At 42.4% G+C, this 20,637-nt stretch overlaps 1 protein-coding gene across 2 annotated transcripts in view; it reads left to right on the forward strand.

Annotated features, from left to right (window-relative positions):
* SORT1 (sortilin 1) overlaps positions 1-20,637 on the forward strand; it is a 73,906-nt gene that overhangs the window by 13,353 nt on the left and 39,916 nt on the right. For both annotated transcript variants that reach the window (XM_054979802.1, XM_054979803.1), the window contains exon 2: positions 16,363-16,422. In XM_054979802.1, the coding sequence (XP_054835777.1) occupies positions 16,363-16,422 (60 nt within the window). The remainder of the gene's footprint in view (positions 1-16,362; positions 16,423-20,637) is intronic.

The following is a 20,637-nucleotide window of genomic DNA, read 5'->3' on the forward strand; positions in this document are numbered from 1 at the left end:
GGAACTATCACCTAACTACGATTGGTTCCAGTATAGACAGATCAGAGACTTATATAATTCGGACTCTGTAAAGGGAGGTATACGAATAGAGAATTCGGAACTAGAGCAGACCCTTCTTAAAGAAGATAAGAAAAGAATATCCAAGGTATACCAAGTACTGTTGAAGTGGTATACCGAGGATGAGATAGTTAAAACACAAATGGTGAAATGGGCTATAAACTTTAATAAAGAAATAACAATGGAGGCATGGGAATACTTGTGGAAAACTACAATGAAGACAACGACATGTATTAATATCAAAGAGAACATTCATAAAATGATCTATCGTTGGTACATGACACCAAAGAAGATTGCGCTAGGGAATTTGAATACTTCTAATAAATGCTGGAAATGTAAGAAGCATGAGGGCTCCCTCTATCATATGTGGTGGTCGTGTGAGGTAGCCAGGCAGTACTGGGGGGAAATAATAAGAGAAATGAGTGAAATTTTACAATTTCAAATTAATAAGAACCCAGAACTCCTGCTACTGAACTTGGGAATGGAGGGAATTCCAGCCCAACACAGGACGTTGATATTTTATATGACAGCAGCAGCTAGACTTTTGTATGCGCAAAAATGGAAAGTACAAGAAGTGCCAACTATTGAAGATTGGACTTACAAATTGCTGTATATGGCTGAAATGGACAAGATGACAAGAAAATTGAGAGATCTGGACTCAGGGCAGTTCAACACAGACTGGGAGAAGCTGAAACAATACCTGGAGAAGAAATGGGAGGTGGGAGGAAAACTGTGGCAGTTTGAGAACTACTGAAGTATTGAAGTAGAGGGGGGAGACTTTACCGGGGGGAGAAGAGATAAATGTGAATTAATAAGCAGTCAGATTAATAGATTGACATATATATAGATATATATAGGTTAACAAACAGAACATAGAGAAAATAATTAATTATAAGGACTAAATATAAGGAGCGATTAACTAACAATATTTTCTTTTTTTTCTGACAAGTTTTGTACCAAACTGAATGTCTGAAGATATAGATGGGTCAAATTGATTGACTACGTGAGGAGAGATATATAGAACTATTATAAAAAGATAGAATGAGTAATATATATAGAGAATAAGTCAAATTGTTTGATATAAACGAATGTATGATCTATATGGTTTATGATATATAGAAATACCTGAAATTGAAAAATTGGGATAAATTGTTTATCTAAGATAGAAACAAAGGCTTACAGTTTGGGCATATAATGTTAAAAATAGTTAAGGATGTACTGCTTAGAATAATGGAGAATATATATTTGTTTTAGATAGAGGAAGCTAATAAAATTAAGGGAAAGGGGACAAAGGGTTGGAAAGCTGTTGGAAGTCAACAAAAAGGGGGGGGAAAGGGAGGGGGTTAGAGATGAAAAAATTGGGGAAAATTGAATGTAAATGTGGAAATAATGGATTCTAACCCAATAAAAATTTTTCAAAAAAAAAAAAAAAAGAAGAAGCCTTGCCAACTCCCCTGTTTCAAGCAGCTAATATTATTTTGCAGTGTGGGATGGTTCTTGAAATATAATCACAATTCCCTCTTCCTAATAATGTCACTGTTATAAGAGCTATATTTGAGATTCCTCACATTCTGATGCTGTATTGTGTGGGAAGATGCAAAGTAAGCAGCTTGGGCAGAGGCATATTGAGATCGTGGTAAAGGCTTGTTGGCGGGTGGCTAATTTCCCTGAAAAGTCAGGCACTTTGATCCTCCTAGTGGCATGGCTGAATTTCTAGTGGGAGCTGGTAAGTATGGCTATATTGATTTAAAGAGTTAAATTAAATTCAGCTTTGTATTTTTTGGAATATGTATTCTCCAGTATTGAAGGCTGCAGATTGTGTTAAGAATTCCCATTTGTATGATGATCTTTTTAAAAAAACTGTTTAGTTTTTTTAACACTGCTATATGTTAAGATTGCTCTGGGAAACACCAATATTTCCTATAGCAAATGTTTCAAGTTTACATGCCTAGTGCATGTATGCGTTTTTTTGAGTTTATTAATTGAAATAAAAATTTTAAAAAGCTGAAAAAAACCCATGCCCATGTATTCAGTTCAAAGACCATGTATGTACACATGCTTGGAAACCTGACTGAACAGGCTTCCTGGATGTATATTCAAATGCATGTACTCACAGGAGTATTACTTACATAGTTAATGTGTTTGCTGCAAAACATACTGGTGTAATATGTGGTTTCCACAGCATTTGTAATGCTAATACTTGCATTAGTTACACAAAATATTGCAACCATGCTTAGTACAAAGGTGACTTTTTTACTTTTTAGTAATTTAAAAGATAGTACTTGTACTACTACTCCTGGAAATGGTACTGCTGTTTATGTAAGACAGGTTAAGGGATACCCAGGTGTGCAATCTAAAGCATTGTGTATGCAAGGACTTTGGGCTTTCCATTTTCTCATGTTAAAGAACACATTCACATTTGTCTTCTGTACCTAGAAGAAATGGCTGATTCCCCTCATGAACCTGTCCATGCCCTATAGTCAGGGATCCGCAACACGGCACCTGTAGATGTATTCCCTAGCATCCACTTCTTTCTTTCCCAAGACAAAGAGCCAGTCCTGGATTTCCTCTTCTTAACTGTCTGCAGGAATCATGCATTTGGAAACAACTGGCTCCATTATAGGAGGACAATTGGTTTGGAACCTTCCAACATTTTGTGAGAGCACTAGTCCCAAAGGTGACCATTTTGTGACTAGATATCTCTCCACTCCAGATTGCCAGCCATTTTATGGTGGTTCCTGTTATGGGTGCATTCCTGTGTTTTGAAAAGAAACAGGCCTATCCTGTTTTGTTTGTAGTAAAGCACAGAATTCTATTACATGGAGAGAAGTATAATATAGCATACCATGAAAAAGGTCAGGGGAGAGAGAACTGGCAAACTTTTCAAAAATTGGCATACCTTTTTACAACTTGACTATCTGTCACAATGAACTGTCAACGCAGAGGTGGAGCAGTGGAGAATTCCCTGGTCGGGTACATAGTCATTCCTCTCTGTATCCCAAGTTGTGTTTACCCAAGTTGTGTATACCATTTTCAGGTCATGAACATAACACTCAAGGATTCTAGGAGAAAGGTTTATTGGTCAACACCTCCTTCAGCAGGAATTTTGAAGGGATAAGCCTTTTTCTCATTAGTTTGAAAAAAGAACTCCCTGCCCCTGAGATCCCCTATAAATGTGTGTTCTAAAGAAGGAAGCTTTTGTCAGCTTCTACCAAGACACTTGCTGATCCATTTCACAAGGTGGGGAGATGTTCTGAAGATTAATTAGCAAGAAATTGTTTTCCTTTTGTTTTCTGTAGTTCAGAATCTGTGTCTGTTTATGTGTAAAAATAAATCAAATTTACATATTGGTTTTGAGAGACTTCATGGACTTCCTTTTCATATACCCGCTTCTTTAAGCTCATTCCACCATACAGACTGTCCCTAGACTCTTACATGCAGATACTCATGTTTGAAGAGTAAAGTATTGACTGGCATGGGACTGTCTCTGATGGATCCTAAATTCCTACAGGAACAGGGAAATTACGGAAGCAGTATCTTTGGGGTCCCAGCACACTGGTGTATAGTCAGACAGTTGTGCACATAAAGAGGATCCAAGGAAACACTGTGAATCTGTAACACTGCCAACTACTTGTCTTGGCAAGGTCGGGAACCCTAATTGTAGCTTGTCGGGGTGGGGGGCTTAGAAACCCATGCTTTCAGAAGCTGTGCTGGTAGGGAGTTGTGGGGAGGGGGTCTTGACTGCTGATCTTCAACTATGGAACCAAAAGTAGTTTGAATTTTGTTTCATTGTTACAGGTGTTTTAGGGAACCTGAATGCACTATTGTGGAATGCCATGGAAATAATTTTATTATTGTGCCTTGGCTTTTCAAGATTTTGTTTTTACTTGTGAGCCACTTTGGGCTTTTGTAGACTAGAAAGGCAGCATATGAATTTATTAAAATAAAATAGATAACTGAAAAATCATGTAGTTCTTAGACCTCTGTATATGTATTAGAGCCGCTGCCTCATCTAATTTGAAAAATATTTTCACAGAAAACACTTTAATGTAGGAAATGACAAGCAGCAGGTATGCACACATCATGTGACAGTCATACTTTTTCACTGTAGCTATGTGCTCTGGTACCTTTTAAAATGAGAGGTGCCCTGATCTCCTTGAAGGAAGATTGGATGCAAATGTTATAGAGAGAACATTTTAAGTGTTTAATATGTGAAGCTACTGTGATTTCTCCTCCTAGAAAAATTTCATAACTGTATATCCAGCCTAGTCAAAATCTGTGATGGTCTCACCTTAAGTAATACAGGCAGTGTCCATGGATTCTGGCTCAGTAGGTTGATCGAACTAGTTTTCTGGCTTTGTGCAAGTTTCTGGTAGAGCTGTAGCTTCTCCTTGGCCTTTATTTAGCATTTGAATACCAGGATAACTTGTTTACCATCTAATGGTAATGTGGGAGTCATTTGCAGGGAGGAATTGGTGGGTGAGATGAGGCATCTCCCCCAGATTGGTTATTTTTGGCCTTCAAACTTTCTGGAGGAGAAATAGGGTATAATTGGAGGAACAGGATTTGTAAGGGTGAATTGGTAAGGCAGAGGAACCATTCCCTGACTTCAGTTTTTCATTTCAATGCACACCTGGATCATTGTTTCAAAATGAATTTGGTTATACAAGTGGGGGAGTCTCAGAAGTACTTGCAGGGGGTATCTAGTTTTTCACTCTTCCACTGTTACCAATTTTCCTTTCTTCAAAGCCTCCATAGCATTTCCTGCTTCCTTCTTTCCTTCTCACTCACCAGACAACCTACTGTTATCTGCCTTTTGTCTTCAGCTTTCCTTTCCTTCCCTGGCAGCTTCCCCCCTGCCCCTAAGAAAAGCCTGTTCCAGTTGCACGGTGCCAGAAAAACAGTAGTATTTGTGATATGTTTTATAAAAAAATATTTTAGAAAGGAGAATCCAGTATACTGTCTTTAATCATTGCTTTATTTATACCTGTGGATTGTTTTATTTGTGCCCCTGAAGGATTTCCCCCCAAAATTCATTGAGCATCAATAAAACATGAACAATTCTCTCCTCTTAACATCTAGCCTAAAGAAGAGCCCATTTGACCATTTTTTAACATTTTGTTTACTCTTAAGATATTATCCAGCTAATGTTTTGAACTTTTTATTCAGCCAACATGGCTGAAAACTTGTTATAGATACACCTATTCAGTTTTAAAAAAAATTTCTAGCATTTTCCATTACAAAATCATGAATTATTTCCCTAAATCAATTTGACTTGCAACACTCAACAAAGCAGCTGTGTGGCTTAACCATTCTTGCCACACAGCAAAATACCTGCTTCTTGCTGAAATTGTTCAACTTTTGCCACAGTCACTGGTAGTATGCAAAACAATCTGTAGTACTATGTACACCAATTAAAATTAGATGGTTTTTTGTTTTTCAAAATCTTAGTAAGCGCTCTCTCTTATTAGAAGTCTTACATTTGAGAAGGCAGCAACTCACATCTCAGAATGTTGCTTGATCTGCTCCTGTCCAGGGTTGCCAGGTCTCACTAAGAGCAAATCGGTGGATGAGGGCTGTGGGTACTCACCTCTCTCTGCTCACGTATGCTTCCGCATCGCTGGAAAAGGACATCATTTCCAGTGCAACGTGGAAGCAACAGGTTGCACCAGAACCAAGTCACTAAAACTTGGCCCAAACTATAGTGCTATATTTTGGGCAGAGTTTCAGAGACTCATCCCTGGTACGAGCCATTGCTTACGTGTCACACCGGAAATTATATAATTTTCGGGTGATACAGGAGGATGTGCACCCATTTTATCTGCATGCCTCCCAGGTGGACTGCACACAGTCAGGCTGGTCCCCCACACTTTTTCCCCCCACCAGGCAGGTGAGTGGTGGTGGGGGGGGGCTGACAACCCTACTCCTAACACTGCATCTCATTTAGGGATACCATGTCTCCCACTCCTAGTCTCTGCCCAGGTAGCAGGGGGGAGGCCCAGGAAATGGACCCAGGAGGCAAAAAAACCCTCTGAGTCCAGTGTGCAAGAGGCATGTTCCCACTGACTGCAACAACATCACCTCCTTAAGTGACATCATCACACCCAGGGTGACCTCATCCTTGATTGCAATGCAACCCAGTGCTGTTCAATCCAACCTAGATAATACTATGTCCACATACCCTGTAAGCTAGTTGTCTTGTTATAATGTAGGTACTTCATATTTTAATACTGAGACAGGAAACTATTAGTGATATGATTTGGAAAAAAGTGATATACTTTGAAGTGCTACAACATCAATAGATATTTGTGACGCTAGCACCATCACCACTGTCCTAGGAAAAACCTGCATAATTGTGGTTAAGGCAAGAAACAAAGGTTGCCAATAACTTGAGATGCTGATGAATAGTGATTCCACCGCAAGAAACATTCTTGATAGCTTAGTGTCATCTGGGTAGTTCGGTGATAACTGTTATACTCTGCATGTGTGAAACCGCAGTGTTTGGAATGACCCTAGGATTTTGCCATTACTCCAGCCTCTCAGAAGTTATGAAGCTGAGCTGCTAATGATTCTGTTCTATGAATTTTGTTATTCACAAGAGAAAGTGATAAGGTGCCGTCTTTCTCCTCTGCCCTGAATGTGAAATGAATAATCAATTCTGTGTGTATGTATAAGGAATCCAAGTAAACCAGGGCTGTCTCTGAATGCCTGTTAGACCTGAATTCTCCAGCAACCTTTCTAACAAGTATTTGGGCTTGCCGTTGCCTCCTGATAAATGCATGATGCTACTGTGTTGGTTGCATAGCTCTTATAATCTGCATTTGGGTACCAATATTTCTTTGAGCTCTTCAGTGTTGCAGTACTAGAGGTGCAATTAGATGTTGGGTTCGTTATTTCCATTTGGGAGTTATCGTTTGATTTAATCCTTGGTCTTCATCTGCTATGTCCGTATACAGACTCCCAATATTTGTTTAAATAGCCTGCTCCTGGACTATTTTAATGACTTTTAAAACATTACTATTGATTTTATGTTTTTGTGAGTTTTAATGTATTTTTTGAATGTTGTTAGCCGCCCTGAGCCCATCTGTGGGGAGGACGGGTATAAATCAAATAAATAAATAAATAAGAAGTGAGGAACTGGGGTTGTTACCATTAATTTTGGCTAAGTGTGTAGTTAAGGAGAAATTAAGCTTTCATACTTGCTCACTTGGCTGTTCTTTAGATCTTTCTGTTCTTTCAGTAAGCAGCATGATGAGTGATGTTTAAATAGTGTCTAATTGCCAGAATATATCACCTTCATAAATCAGGTGTGGTTGAGCAAGAGGAAGTGATCTTACAAACTTAAATGAATGTGTTGGGTTAATAAGGGTGGATTCAGACAAACCATTTCCCCACTGCCAAGTTAGTTATTAAGTGAAGCGAAAGAAATGATATAAATATAACAAACAAAAGTAGTAGTTAGGAAGATGACTGTATTATTTGGCTTGGGTATAAGTACGGAATAGACTCAATGCACAAATTTCTAAAAGAAATTTGTTTAGGCCATTTCAAAATGTCATTGATAGTATATATTAATAGGCTACAGTAAATGAGCATACATTTTCTCTAGAATCCTGTATGAGTCCTGATCTGGAACTGTGTGATACTTGTAGGGCCAGAGGCCTCATGCCCCTGTGGAGAGGCTGCCAGCTTCCCATGGTGTCAAAGACAAGCAAACATGTCAGAAATGTAACAGAGGCACTTTAATTACTTGGGCTACTTTCAGGGGTCATTTCGTAGAAAAAGAGCTGGAGGAACTCATTAGCATACCTCATTAGCTTAAGCCACTCCCCTTGCCAGCACTGGAAGTGTGTCATTAGCATAACTGATTTTCACCCCCTGACATCACCTGACACCCCCTGACATCACCTATCACGGCTGTTTTGGACCCAATCCTGGCCATTCAGGGCCAAAATTGGGCCCAAAATGGCAAAAAGGGGCTGAAAATGGCTGAAAAGGGGCCCAAAATGGTCAGGATCAGGCTGCTGCTGAGCGGGAGAGTGATCCACCACCCGTCAGAGGCCCAATCTGGGCTGTTTCGGCCCCAATCCAGGCCGAAATGGGCCCAAAATGGCTGAGAGTCAGGTGGGTGGGGCCACCTGTCATGTGACCTCTTTGGGGAACTGCTGGAACTGCGTTCCTGTGCGTTCCCCCTCAAAATGAGCCCTGGGTCCTTTATGTTGCTAGCACCTTAAGTCCTGGCTTCTGCAGGGTTAAAGCAGGAGGAAGCTGGTCTGCCTGGGTCAAGTGGGAAGAGTTTCTTCTGGTTTCCCTCTGGTTCAGGAATATTGCCTTCTGAGTATCCAGAAGGCTCCGTAAGTCTCTAGCCCAAGCCTCCCTGTCTGCTCACAGCTCCTTCCCAGCTTCCAGCCAGCTGCCCCTTTACCTCTTTCAGCTGGAGCCTTTGATCCCTCTTCCTCTGGCCACTCCTGGTTCTGCTTCCTTGCTTTTACTTACAAGGAAGCCTTTTCTCTTGAGGACGTTTTGAGGAGGCCTTTGCTGTATAGGGAACTAAATAGTGATTGGCCTTCCTCCTGTCTGCTCATCCCGTACTCTTGCAGGACCAACTAGCTCTTTCCTTGGCTCTGCAACTGAGTTGCTTCCTTCCTCAAGGCTGTGTCTCTGCTCTCCAGTCTCCCCAGGTGGAGAATCCAGGACTGCGATGAACTGAATTTGTCCAGGCAAACATTCCAAAATTCAGGCACTAAGATTATAGTTGGTGCTGAACCAGAAACTTACATTCCTGTCATACTCAAACCAACTAAAAATTAAAGATATTAAATGTTTGGCAGTTCTTGTGTTTTGTCTCATTGGGTTCTGTTGCACATCATCTAGTGCTGGTCCATTCCAAGTTAGATTATAGCTCCATAGTATACAATTCTACAAGGCCATCTACCTTGATGAAATTGCATCTGTTCAGCATCAAGAAATTAGACTATACACTGGGCATATCACACCTCTTCTATGCAGAAACCGTTGAACAACTACAGCACATATATTGTTATGGCCAACTTTCTCAGCAACATACTGAGAATATATTGTTGAAGGCTTTCACGGCCGGAGAGCGATGGTTGTTGTGGGTTTTCCGGGCTGTACTGCCGTGGTCTTGGCCAAAACCACGGCAATACAGCCCGGAAAACCCACAACAACCATACTGAGAATAATAACTCATGCTGCAGTTTTTACTATTGGTTCTGTAATCGTATAAGAGCAGCCATTTCCATAGATTATGTCCAGAGACCTTCCACTGAATCATTTCTGCTTATGGAATAACTTCTTGCAATCTTGCTGTTCTTAAATTGCATTAAATTACTTGGTTTTATTCTTTACTAGCCTTATTTCAGTTTGGCTTTCAGATAGTTTCCTGCCAACTTCCTCAAGTAACTTTTAGCTCTTCAGCCCATTTTGTGTGTGTGTATCTGTACACGCACACTGTACTGAAATTAAAGGTAGTGAACTAGCCTTTAAAGACTGGGCTGGCAACAACTTGTAATTAAGCATGCAAGAATCATGTATAATGATCTTTGTGAGCCACTGGCCCCACCTACGCTTGAGAAGCTTTCTGCTGTCTTGCCACGCCTGTGAGACCTTCCTTTGCCTCGCCTGGGATCTCTGAGAGTTCTTCCTAAGCCTCAGATATGGGGAGGGGGTTTCTTCACCTGATTCCTCCTCCTACCTGCCGAGCCGTGACACACCACCTGCCAGGTCACGCCAGCACTCTCCTCCTTGGCCTCGCTGGAAGCTCTTCTTTTATAGCCCCCAGCCCTAGGCCCTCCCATGTCTTGTAGCCCATCCAATCCCAGCGACCCTTTCCTCCCTTCCACCTTTCCTAACTCCACCTGTTGAGTGGCTATGTGATGGGCTGGTGGCCTGTTGTTCTCACCTAGGCCCTCCTCCCACCTCCACCCATGTGGCTCTACCCTCTGCCTGGGCTGTGCCCATCTGGACGCTGCCCAAGATGGCCCCTCCTAGCCTCCCTCATGACCCTCAGCTGTCCTGGCTGGCCAGCTCTCTCTCTCAGCCAGTCATTGGAGCAGGCTGTCCTCAACTGCTCACAGGCCTGTGTCCCACCTCGACTGGGTGGGTGGTGTTGTGTCAACAGCTCTCTGGGCCCCTGGGGCCATCTGCCCATTGTGGGAGCTGGCCATGCCTCAGCCTGGCTCAGCTGGGTTCCTGGCCAATTTGCTGGGGCCATCTGCCACTGCAGCCACTCTGCATGCTGTCCCGCCAAGCAGCTGATCGGCGGCATCCCTGGGGGCCTGGACTGGGCATCTGGGCTCCTTGTGGCTCTTGCAGGCCTGCCCCAGGCCAGGTAAGGGGAGCCGGTGAGGGGGTTGAGGAGGCTGTTCTGGAGGCTCTTCTCTTGGCCCTTCCCCCATTGGGGGTTGGTGACTGGGCGGAGTCCGGAGTGGTTGCCGGGCGTTCCGGACAATGTTATCCCTATATTCAGAGTTAAATTGATGATACAGTGGCAAAAGCTGTGTGAAAACTGGAACAATAATAAACATTAAATGCAACGCTCCAATCATGCACAAGAACTACAAGTAAAAATTGTCTTTGCCAAGAATTTGACATGCTTACCAGTACTTTCTGAAGGAGAAGACCTCAACAGAGTGCATCTTGCAGTATTTCCCTCTCTGTTAAACACTTGCCTGAACGTCCAGATTTGTCAAATCCCTGCCAAACCTCATCAGCAAAACTGGTGATATGGTCTGTGCCATGTGGGCCTAGTGCATTTTTGGGTGAAGGTTTAATTTGCCTGATGTTTCACAATGGCAAGATACTCGCACCTACATTGCTCTGATTTTTTTTTCCTTTGTGGGCCAAACGTATGTCACTTCTGCTTGATTTAAGCTGGTATAGTCCCATTGAAAACATCATAACATAAATTGGCTCAAGATTGTGCATTCTATTAAATGTGCTGAGGGCCCCTGACTCGGGTCTCAAAACCTTTGCATCAGTATTTCAGCAAGAAACCTGTGTCTTTTGGGTGGGAGGTAGAACAAATAAGTTCCGAAATTAGGTCCTTAGAAGGGTCATGTTCCAAATGCAAACTTGAATTTCTCCATTTTGAAAAGCTAGATGGTATATCTGAAATTGTTTATGCCAAGGCATGTGCATATAACTGTTATATTTTGGAGGTGGAGCAGGGGATACTGCTAAAGACTAGTTGCAATGTTTATGCATTGTAAAAGCTGTGCTGGGATGAGCTGGAAATTACAGTGGCTGTTGATCTTCCTTGGGTCAGCAAAGAGAAGGAAATGAGGATGAGGACAATAACCCTAACAAAAATATAACTCCCATTCTGCAGTGAGCTCAATTCTGAGCTCAATTCAAAGTCATGACGATTGCATTCAAAGCCCTTCATGGCCTAAGCCCTTCATATTTGCATATATTCCACCCTGGCAGCTTTGCTCATCTGAACAGGGCCTTCTGCGGATACGTCCCTGCTGTCCAGCTATATCAACAACTGCCTGTACATGTGCTTTCTCTGTGGTAGCCCCCACCTTGTGGAATGGCCTGCCTGAGGAGGTCAGAAAAACTCTACTCTCTTGGCTTTCTACAAACTATGCAAAAGTGAATTATCCAAGAGGACTTTCTGCTTAGATTATAGGGCTGTGTCATAAGAAATAGTTCAAAGAGATACCTTAGTAAGGGACAAGGAGACTATGACATTGGGTCCTGTCTGCTGAGGTAGATATGCTCCTGCTAGATAGTTTCTACATTGCTAAAGATGTCATATTAATTAGTTATATTTTGTTTCAGAAAGATTTCATCTCTGTGTTGAGCTTTATGCTTGTTTTTAAATTTTCTGCTACCGTACCCTATTGTATCTGTTCATTAAAAGTCCTAACTGTTGATGATATTGTATTTTGCTCAGTGAAATGTCCTAGCTATGAGTAATATTGTATTCACTTGCACTGTATAATCCACCTTAGGTCTCAGTGAGAAAGATGGACTATAAATAAATAATCAAAAACTTAGAGAGCACAAATATCTTCAGCTGTTGCATTAAGCTCAAGACACTGACTGGTGAATAAATTTATAGGGGTTCCCCAGAAAAGGTGCCACAGCCTCCGTAGTTCTGTCCCAGGCATTTAAACATGATTATGTGTAGTTCGTAGATTGTCAGAAGGGAACTGGACTTATGTAAGTGTAGGTGCCATCACAGAAAGTGGAAACATCCCTGATTCTCCAGCGGAGGCCATACCTTCTCCTGAATATAAGCATGGTGATGGAAATTAAATGTGAAACAAACAATACTGTTGCTTGTAACATTACTGAGATACAAAAGTAGATAGATGTTCTTCTTTTGTAAAAGTGCTTTGTCTCATTGTAAGATTAATGCACCTATATTTTATGTACTTGCTTGCGTTGTATTTCAGTTCTTTCATCCAAAAGTTTCTCCTAGTTTGTGCTACTGAATCTTTCAGAAGTATTTGTCAGCAAACCTAAACTTATCTTCGGGTCAGATACAGTTTCAAATGCTTCAGTTAAGACTCTTGGCACTGCTCATTCTAAACCTTTTCTAAAAGGAGCAGTCTGTACACAGACAGGTCTTAGCAACCTCTCCCTTCCTCATACTAGTTACTAATTAGAGCTGTGCTAATGTAGTTGAGAAGGGTAATTTAACCCACCTTGATTCTAATGTGCACTTTCATAGACCACTTTCCTACCTGATACTACTACTATGCTTCCCTCTATCTGAAATCACCGAGTTCTTCAAATTAAGAATATTATGGACAATTCTTGATAACCTTACCTTGAGATTAAAATAATTTCAGTGAACCTCATGGATGTCTGGCATAAACTGAGCCAGTGCTGGAATAATGATTTGGGAAAGCTCCGGATCTGTTAACAGTCTGTCTGTGTGCCTGTCTTCTTCCTTTCTATGGAGTGAAATGAGTAAATAGGTTCAGTTGTACTCCCAGAGATGTGAAATGAAGGGGAAGAAGACCAAGAAAACTTCAGAAAAAAATGTTCCTCCTTCTCCCTCAGCTCAGCCATATTTGTACTTATTAGTTTAATAAAACATATTTGAGTTTCTAAAACTTCATGAATATGCCAAGCAGTACAGTTTTGTGTGCTAAATTATACATTGATTAATGTTCCTAGTAAGTTTAAGTTTGATAAGAATGGAAAGTATTGCATATATTTCACTTCTTCCTCCCCGCTTCCCTTTCTCAATGGGCTTTTCCATGGCTACAACACCTCCAAAACTTGTGTATGTCTAGTACTATTTTATTTGAATGCAGTATCTCCCTAGCTAACCAGTTTATGTGCAGAAAGAAAGGCTTTTTTTTAAATATTCATTTGTTTGGGAGAGGGATCCAAGTTTTCTTTCTTTCTTTCTTTCTTTCTTTCTTTCTTTCTTTCTTTCTTTCTTTCTTTCTTTCTTTCTTTCTTTCTTTCTTTCTTTCTTTCTTTCTTTCTTTCTTTCTTTCTTTCTTTCTTTCTTTCTTTCTTTCTTTCTCCCCTTCTCTCCCTCTCCCTGTGACAAGGGGAAGGGACACATGTGTTTCAGACAGATTTAGAGTTCTTCCTGGTATGCACAGGTATTTGAGGGACTACTTCATACTGTATTTCTCCAATATGGATATTAATATCTGAGCTATAAAAATATTTGAATCAGCCAGGAATATTAGTAATGTTCTAGAGTCTTAACTCCTATCTTTTAGTTGCATAAATCTCTAGCAAGTAGCCCTAGAAAACATTTTCTGAAAACAACCTGTTGTCTGTATAATAGTTGTCACTCCTTCTCTTTCCCCTGGAAACCAGCAATTTATAGCTGTTTCTTAAGGTGGAACACTTAGTCTTGTTTTGCTTTCCAGACTGAGTGTCTGGCAAGGAGAACATTTCTAGCAACCTTCCCCCACCCCCACCCTGCCACCAGTGATCTATTTTAGCTGCTTTTGCATAGACGATGAGAGATCTTTGAGTACTATATCTACTCATAACTGTAGTTGCGTGTATTGTATGTAGAGCTTCTCAGAGGGAGAGGGAAGAGGTTACATCAGACCGTTGTTCTGCTGTCTATTTCCTGGTGTGTCTACAATAGTATCTGTGTCAGGAGGATATTTCACAAAATAGTAAAGAGTCCAGTAGCACCTTTAAGACTAACCAACTTTATTGCAGCATAAGCTTTCGAGAACCACAGTTCTCTTCATCAGATGTATATTTCACAGTTCAGGTACTTGCTGAGCTGTATACAAAGGGCTGCAATCTTAACGATACTGTAAACGGGTTGAGACTTAATTTGAAGTGACTGTAAAAGTCTAAGGTGGGGGCCATCTAGTGCTTTCCACTAGTTTTTCTTTCTGTGTTAATCTGTAGGCAAACCCTAATTTTGTTGCTTTATGTCTTTGGAAGTTGGAAGCAGGAACAAGCTGTTCCCTTTCACAGTGCTAGATTATTGTGATTGTCATTGTGACCCAGTTGAACAGGTGTTGGCACAAGCTGCATGGAATGCAAAGTGTGAGGGAACTCGAGCACAAGCCACATGTTCATAGAGTTCTGTGATCTTTCCACTACGCCATCTTTTTTAAAAGACCCAAGCAGCCTGAGTAAGTTGCAAGCCATAGCAGAAGTAACGTTGGGAAGAGATTAACTCTTGCTTAACTCTTCCCCCTTAATTTTTCTTTCACTTCAGAATCTTTCCCCCCAAGCTGATTTCTCAGTCAAAGTGGTGCAGTATTTTGATCAGCTCACAGTTTGTGCTTTTGGTTTAGCAGTGCCATACTGAAGCAGATGATCCTGCTAGGCATGCCCAGCAGCTATTTGAGAGGAAAGGAAGCTCTTGCAGCGCAGCTGTAGTCAGTAATAAGTGTGCAGTTTTCCTCCCAACAAGTAGAAAAAACTTAAAAGAGATTTAGTGAAGGGCTAAGTTCAGTGATCAGATCCCAGTGGTTATTTCATTCAGATTTTCCAAACCTTGCATGGAAAAGCTGAATGAAACTTAGTCTAAACCATGAAGTTTGAAGTCTTGTAAACTGCCAGTAACTCAAACATTTCCCCTTTGCGCAAGTGTGTATGTGAATGAGAGATGTACCCCAGGTATTTTGTTCCATATCTCTTCAGTGCTATGTTGTTGCTAAAGTGTTTAATGTGAAGAGATCTGTAGAGTCAGCAAGAATTTAGGGAGTGTTTCAATAATATCCTAAAAGGCTGAATAAACATGAGTAATAATAAGTATTAAGAGGCAAATTTATTCACTGATTTAGAAAAGCTTTTTACATGCTTTTCTTCTGTCTTATGTTCAACCAACTTCTACATGAGGAATGAAATCTAACCCAGAGTAGGGGCATACACCAAAAAACAAATCCCAGTAACCCAAATCTGATTTTCCAGGATCCCTGGAATCCAGGTAAAGTTCTCTCAACCCAGAGAAAGCCCAACAGAACCAGACTGAAGCAAGGGAATGGAATCCTCCCCAGAACCAAAGTGAAGCAAGAGGACCAGCATGAAACCAGAAAATCATGTCACACCAGTGAACTCCATCCAAGCCAAACTGAAGCAAGGCACACTGTTGCAACTTAATCCAACAGAACCAATGTCACTCACTGAAGCCAGGCAGAACCCAGGGCCAGTGGGGGAACACTACTTCCTGCCTCTGCCTCACTTCCTCCTCCCTATTCCCCCTCCTCTCTTAGAAAAAATGCAGAAGAAGCCTGGGAACCAGCCAGCCAAGAAGTTAAGGCTGTGTTTCCCAGATTAACCTGGATTTATCCAGGCTTCTTGATCCGGGTTTCCAGACTGGCGTAAATCTGGATTTTCCCTCTGGTTCCCAGACCTGGATTGCACACCCCTAACCCAGACTATGCAGTACAGATACACTTGTGAGTTCTATGTTGGACTTGGTAGCTATGATTGTTTTACTTGAGTAGAGTGCTTGAGAGGCAATGTGATCATGACGGCTTGTTAGTTGGTGCCCAGAAATTATTGCCACCATTTAAAGTGAAGGAAGAGAGCGTTTGCTTGCTAGCACATGTAGAAGAAAAGGGATGGATTATCTTTATTATCTGATGCTTTATTTGACTTCCTTTTTTGAGCTACCAGTGTGACATCTGGAGAGAAAAGATGGGAAGAGGGAAGGGTAAGATTACAAGTTTAGGTTGGTCGAGAAAGCAAAAAGGGAACGTGGCGTATGGGAGGGGGAGAAACAGAAGGAAATGGTGACAAAATTGGAAGATGATACATATTCATGTCCAAACAAATTCACAAAGTTAGACCAGAAAGACTGAATAATATTTGTATTTATCTTTACAGTGTGTCTTTGATTATCTTAGTGGCTCAGTGTCCCTGTCCTGGATTGGAGATCGCACAGGGGTAAGTAATTATTAGTGGCAGAACTGATGTTTATATATGTATTCTAAAGGTTTGGAAGTATAATGTGTGAAACAGGAATTCCAGTCTTTGCATGAGTGTTTTCAGTTGATGACTTCACTTTACTCTTCCCACACTGGAAGACAGTATTAATCCTGTCTGGTGGGTCCTGAGGACTGGAGCTTTTGCAAGCTCTTCTGACTTGGGTATGTTCATATGTAACATGTGCAGGATCCACCAAAGATTAAATCAGACATCAGATAGAAGTTATTATATGTCAGTGTTGCAAGCCGTTCAAGTTTGTCTTTTCAATATTACTATCCTACGCATGGCCAAAGAGGCTGATGAGAAACTGTGTAGGAGTTGCCTATTGGATGACTCACTCTGGATTTGGTAAGAAACTTCTGGTTGCCCATCAGTGCTTAAGGTTAAAATTGCTTCAGTGCTGAGGCCTTGCTGAAGCAGAGGAAAAAGCACCGCCCCTAATTTGTATCCTGCGCAGGGAAGCTGCTTGTTCTCCTGGAACAAAATCTCAGTGAGAGTGAGGAGCAAGTGAAGCCTTTTGAGTGGGAACAACACTGAGCCATGCAAAGTTGCTTGAAAATTATTAAATAGGCATTGTCCCTTTCCGAGGAGAGGACATCAAGATTGTGGTATTGATATCCAATCCTAATAAGTAAACTAGCTGAGATAATATGCATAAATGAAATGTCAGTGTTGGTGTATTGGGCACATGCATCTCGAGAAGAAAGGAGCAAATCCACAAAGACTACTTTAGAATATGTGTAATGCAGATGCAGGTGTAACACATCACTACTGCCTTCAAAAAGTGATATGTGAAGTAGCCTTGGGCATTGTTTAAGAATAGCAGTACTAGATGCATTTCTTTCCTTCAATAAAGTATCAAACCTCAAGATCCCTGTACTTGTGTAAAAAGTAATCTTTGCCCTTCCTTCCATTCAATAGACACAGAAAGATATCTGTCACTCTTGTGCAGACTGGATAATATTATATTGACTGTTAGTGTAACTTTCCTGCCAGATTTATACCAGCTTGGTAGGGTGAGGAAATGTTAATCTTGGATGGGAGGGAGAAAAAGAAATGGATGGAATCACATTGGAGGTTTATGTGTAGCCCTGCAAGTTTTGCTTATTAAAATGATTTATCCTGCTTTCCAAAGGAGGTCTTTTTGTTCTCTATCGCTTCTGGATTAAAAGAAAGCAATACAGCATGCCTAGCAACCACAGATGATTGCGCCTATCTTTTCTCTTTTCCCCTACCCCCATTCAAACTAACCCAGAATGAAGCTAGCAGGGAAGGTATGAGCTCATGTTGCTGTCCCTTCATTTGAAGTGATGGTGTCAGTAAACCCTGGCAGAGGCCAGTTGGCAACTGTCAAGTACTCACCTGTCATACCCAACAGCACCACTTGTCATACCCAGCAACACTGCTGTTTTGGTTATAGTTGAATGCTATTCTTTTACTGCAAATGTATTTTGTCTTTCAAACTTGCAATGTGAAACTATGCAAGAGAAGATGCAGAGGAGTTAGCCGTGTTAGTCTGTGGTAGCAAAATCAAAAAGAGTCCAGTAGCACCTTTAAGACTAACCAATTTTATTGTAGCATAAGCTTTCGAGAATCAAGTTCTCTTCGTCAGATGCCAGTCTCTGTATCAGGCATCTGACGAAGAGAACTTGATTCTCGAAAGCTTATGCTACAATAAAATTGGTTAGTCTTAAAGGTGCTACTGGACTCTTTTTGATTATGCAAGAGAAGGTATTTGTTCCTGCTGTTATCTCTATGAACCTCTGAACTGCACCAGGGCCTCTCTCCTAAGTCTGGGAAGAGAGGCACCTGCCCAGATGCCACGACCCTGAAAATCCCATACATCTGCTCTGCTTTTTTCCTGCTTAGATGTTTTCCCTCTGAGCTTAGCTGTTAGACTGGGAGGGGGGAAGATCTTAGAATTTACCTACTCTCTAGAATCCTATATATGTTTGATGCTTGCAAGTGAATGTCATTCCTGGCAAAGATGGAGTAAGATCCTGATACTGGCAGCTTTTCAACAAAACGCTTTTACTGCTTACAGTGGAGTCTTTTTGAGAATTGCTTGGTAGATCCTTACAGATTGCCAGGAATCCCCATTCACCTTGGACCTGAGCAACTGTAGAATCCTTACACCTGTGCCATGGCAGCTGAAGGGAACAAGGATACTGGTGCTACAGAGAAAACAGAGAAAAACCTTGAAGACCGCACAAACGAGTGTGGGCCCTACGCGTGTACGTTGGCTCAATCTGGAGCATGGCCCTGTGTCAGTTTTCTCTGATGAGACGCCGGCTACAGAGAATGGCTGGAAGACACTCTGCTGGGATGGACCTCTTGTGTGGCGTCAGTCAGGAGTGAGATTGAAAGGCGAGATCATCGATGGAACTGCCGGTACAGACAGGGTCTGTTCCTGGGGAAAAGACTCCTTGAGACGGAGGAGGAAGAAGAGTACGAGGAACCAGAGCGGAGGGAGCTGTTGGGAGCAGCAGCTGGCCCAACTCTTTTGACCTGACGGATCTCCGCCAGGACTGGTCTTGGGGCCTCCACCACAACTACCACTGGGACTACGCAAGCTACTAGCCTGTTTTGAGGGAGACTCTGAGGAACTTCCTAGTGCAGGCAGCAGAGTTTTTGAGGGAGTGGGGCCCCACTTTTCCAGATGAAGCTAACTGGGTGAATTACCTGGGTTCCAGCTGGGGGCAGCAGCAGCAAAATGGTATGTAACCCTCTTTGTGGTCAGAGCCCCAGAACTCTGGAGCGTGAGAGCCTTCATGCACACATTCAGAGAGTAGTACAAGGACCCCCTCGAGGAGGAGAGAGCATGAACCAAGCTGAAGTGCATGAGGCAGGGAACTCACCCGGTGCGAGAGTTTGTGGCAGAGTTCCAAGCGTATGCAACCAAAGTGCAAGACTGGACTGAGTTGGTGAAGATTTAGTTCTTCTGTGCCGGCTTGAACCCAGACTTGGTGGCCAAGGCCATGGTCCAAGATGACCCGTGCACCCTGCTAGGGTGGATACGACTGGCATGTGAGATTGAGCAGGTTGTAAAACTACTCCATCTCCAACATCAAGCGGACAGACAGCGAGGACCTGCAGAGTACAAAAGGGGAGACAAGCCCCATCCGAAAGGGCTGACCAAGCCAGCTGAAAAAGAGAAGAGAATGAAGCAAGGACTGTGCCTAAAGTGTGAGGGCCCTGGCCACTTCACTGTGGAATGTCCCAGCGCAAAGAAGACCCTCCCTGCGAGAGAGACAGGTCCCAAGCGAGATTTGCCCAGCCACCGTAAGCTGGGAGGAGCAGCATCACAAGCTAGCGAGGAGGTGGTGGCAGCAGGAGTGAGCGGAGGACCCGGGAGGATCCGGGAGCACATCATCCAGCAGTGAGGGAGAAGAGGCACTGCTGGCAGGAAACAGCGGAGACCTGCTGTAAAGGGCACCAGCCAGCAGGTTTGAGAGGAGTCGGTGCCACCTCAGGTGAGGCCGAAAGGAACTTTATTTTTTCTCCTTATCACTTTAGTGCACCCACGACAAGGGACCCATATCAAGGTTCGAGCCTTGATTGATTCTGGGTGCAGCCGAGATTTGATCACTCCTGCCTTAGTTACAGGACTGGGACTTGACCTGGTAAAGCAGACAGAGCCTATCAGGTTTGAGCAAATAGACAGGACCCCCGTGAAGGGAACCCCTTGGCTTTATGAAACTGAGTTGACCTCGGTGGGGATTGGGGGGGGAGGTGCAGGGAGGTGTTGAAAAAGTGTCATGATGACAAACTAGCTGGACATTTTGGGTTTGTAAAGACCTTACATTTAGCTCAAAGACAATTCTGGTGGCTGGGAATGAGGAAAGACATCTCCCAATATGTGACTATTTGTCAAGTGTACCTGATGGGGAAGAAGCAGGGAGGGAAACCCCTGGGACTGCTACAACCACTAGAAACCCCTCTTCGACCCTAGTCTACAATCTCCATGGATTTCATCACTGATTTTCCCCCTAGTAAAGGGAAAACTGTGTTTCTGGTAGGGGTGGACTTGTTCTCAAAGCAAGCCCACTTCATACCCTGCTCCAAGCTCCCCACAGCGAGAAAACTAGCTAGCCTCTTCATGCAGAATGTGATGCGTTTACATTCCTTCCCCAATAAAATAATTTCTGACCGTGGGAGCCAATTTTTTGCCAA

Source organism: Eublepharis macularius, chromosome 5, assembly GCF_028583425.1.
Source record: "Eublepharis macularius isolate TG4126 chromosome 5, MPM_Emac_v1.0, whole genome shotgun sequence".
NCBI lineage: Eukaryota > Metazoa > Chordata > Lepidosauria > Squamata > Eublepharidae > Eublepharis > Eublepharis macularius.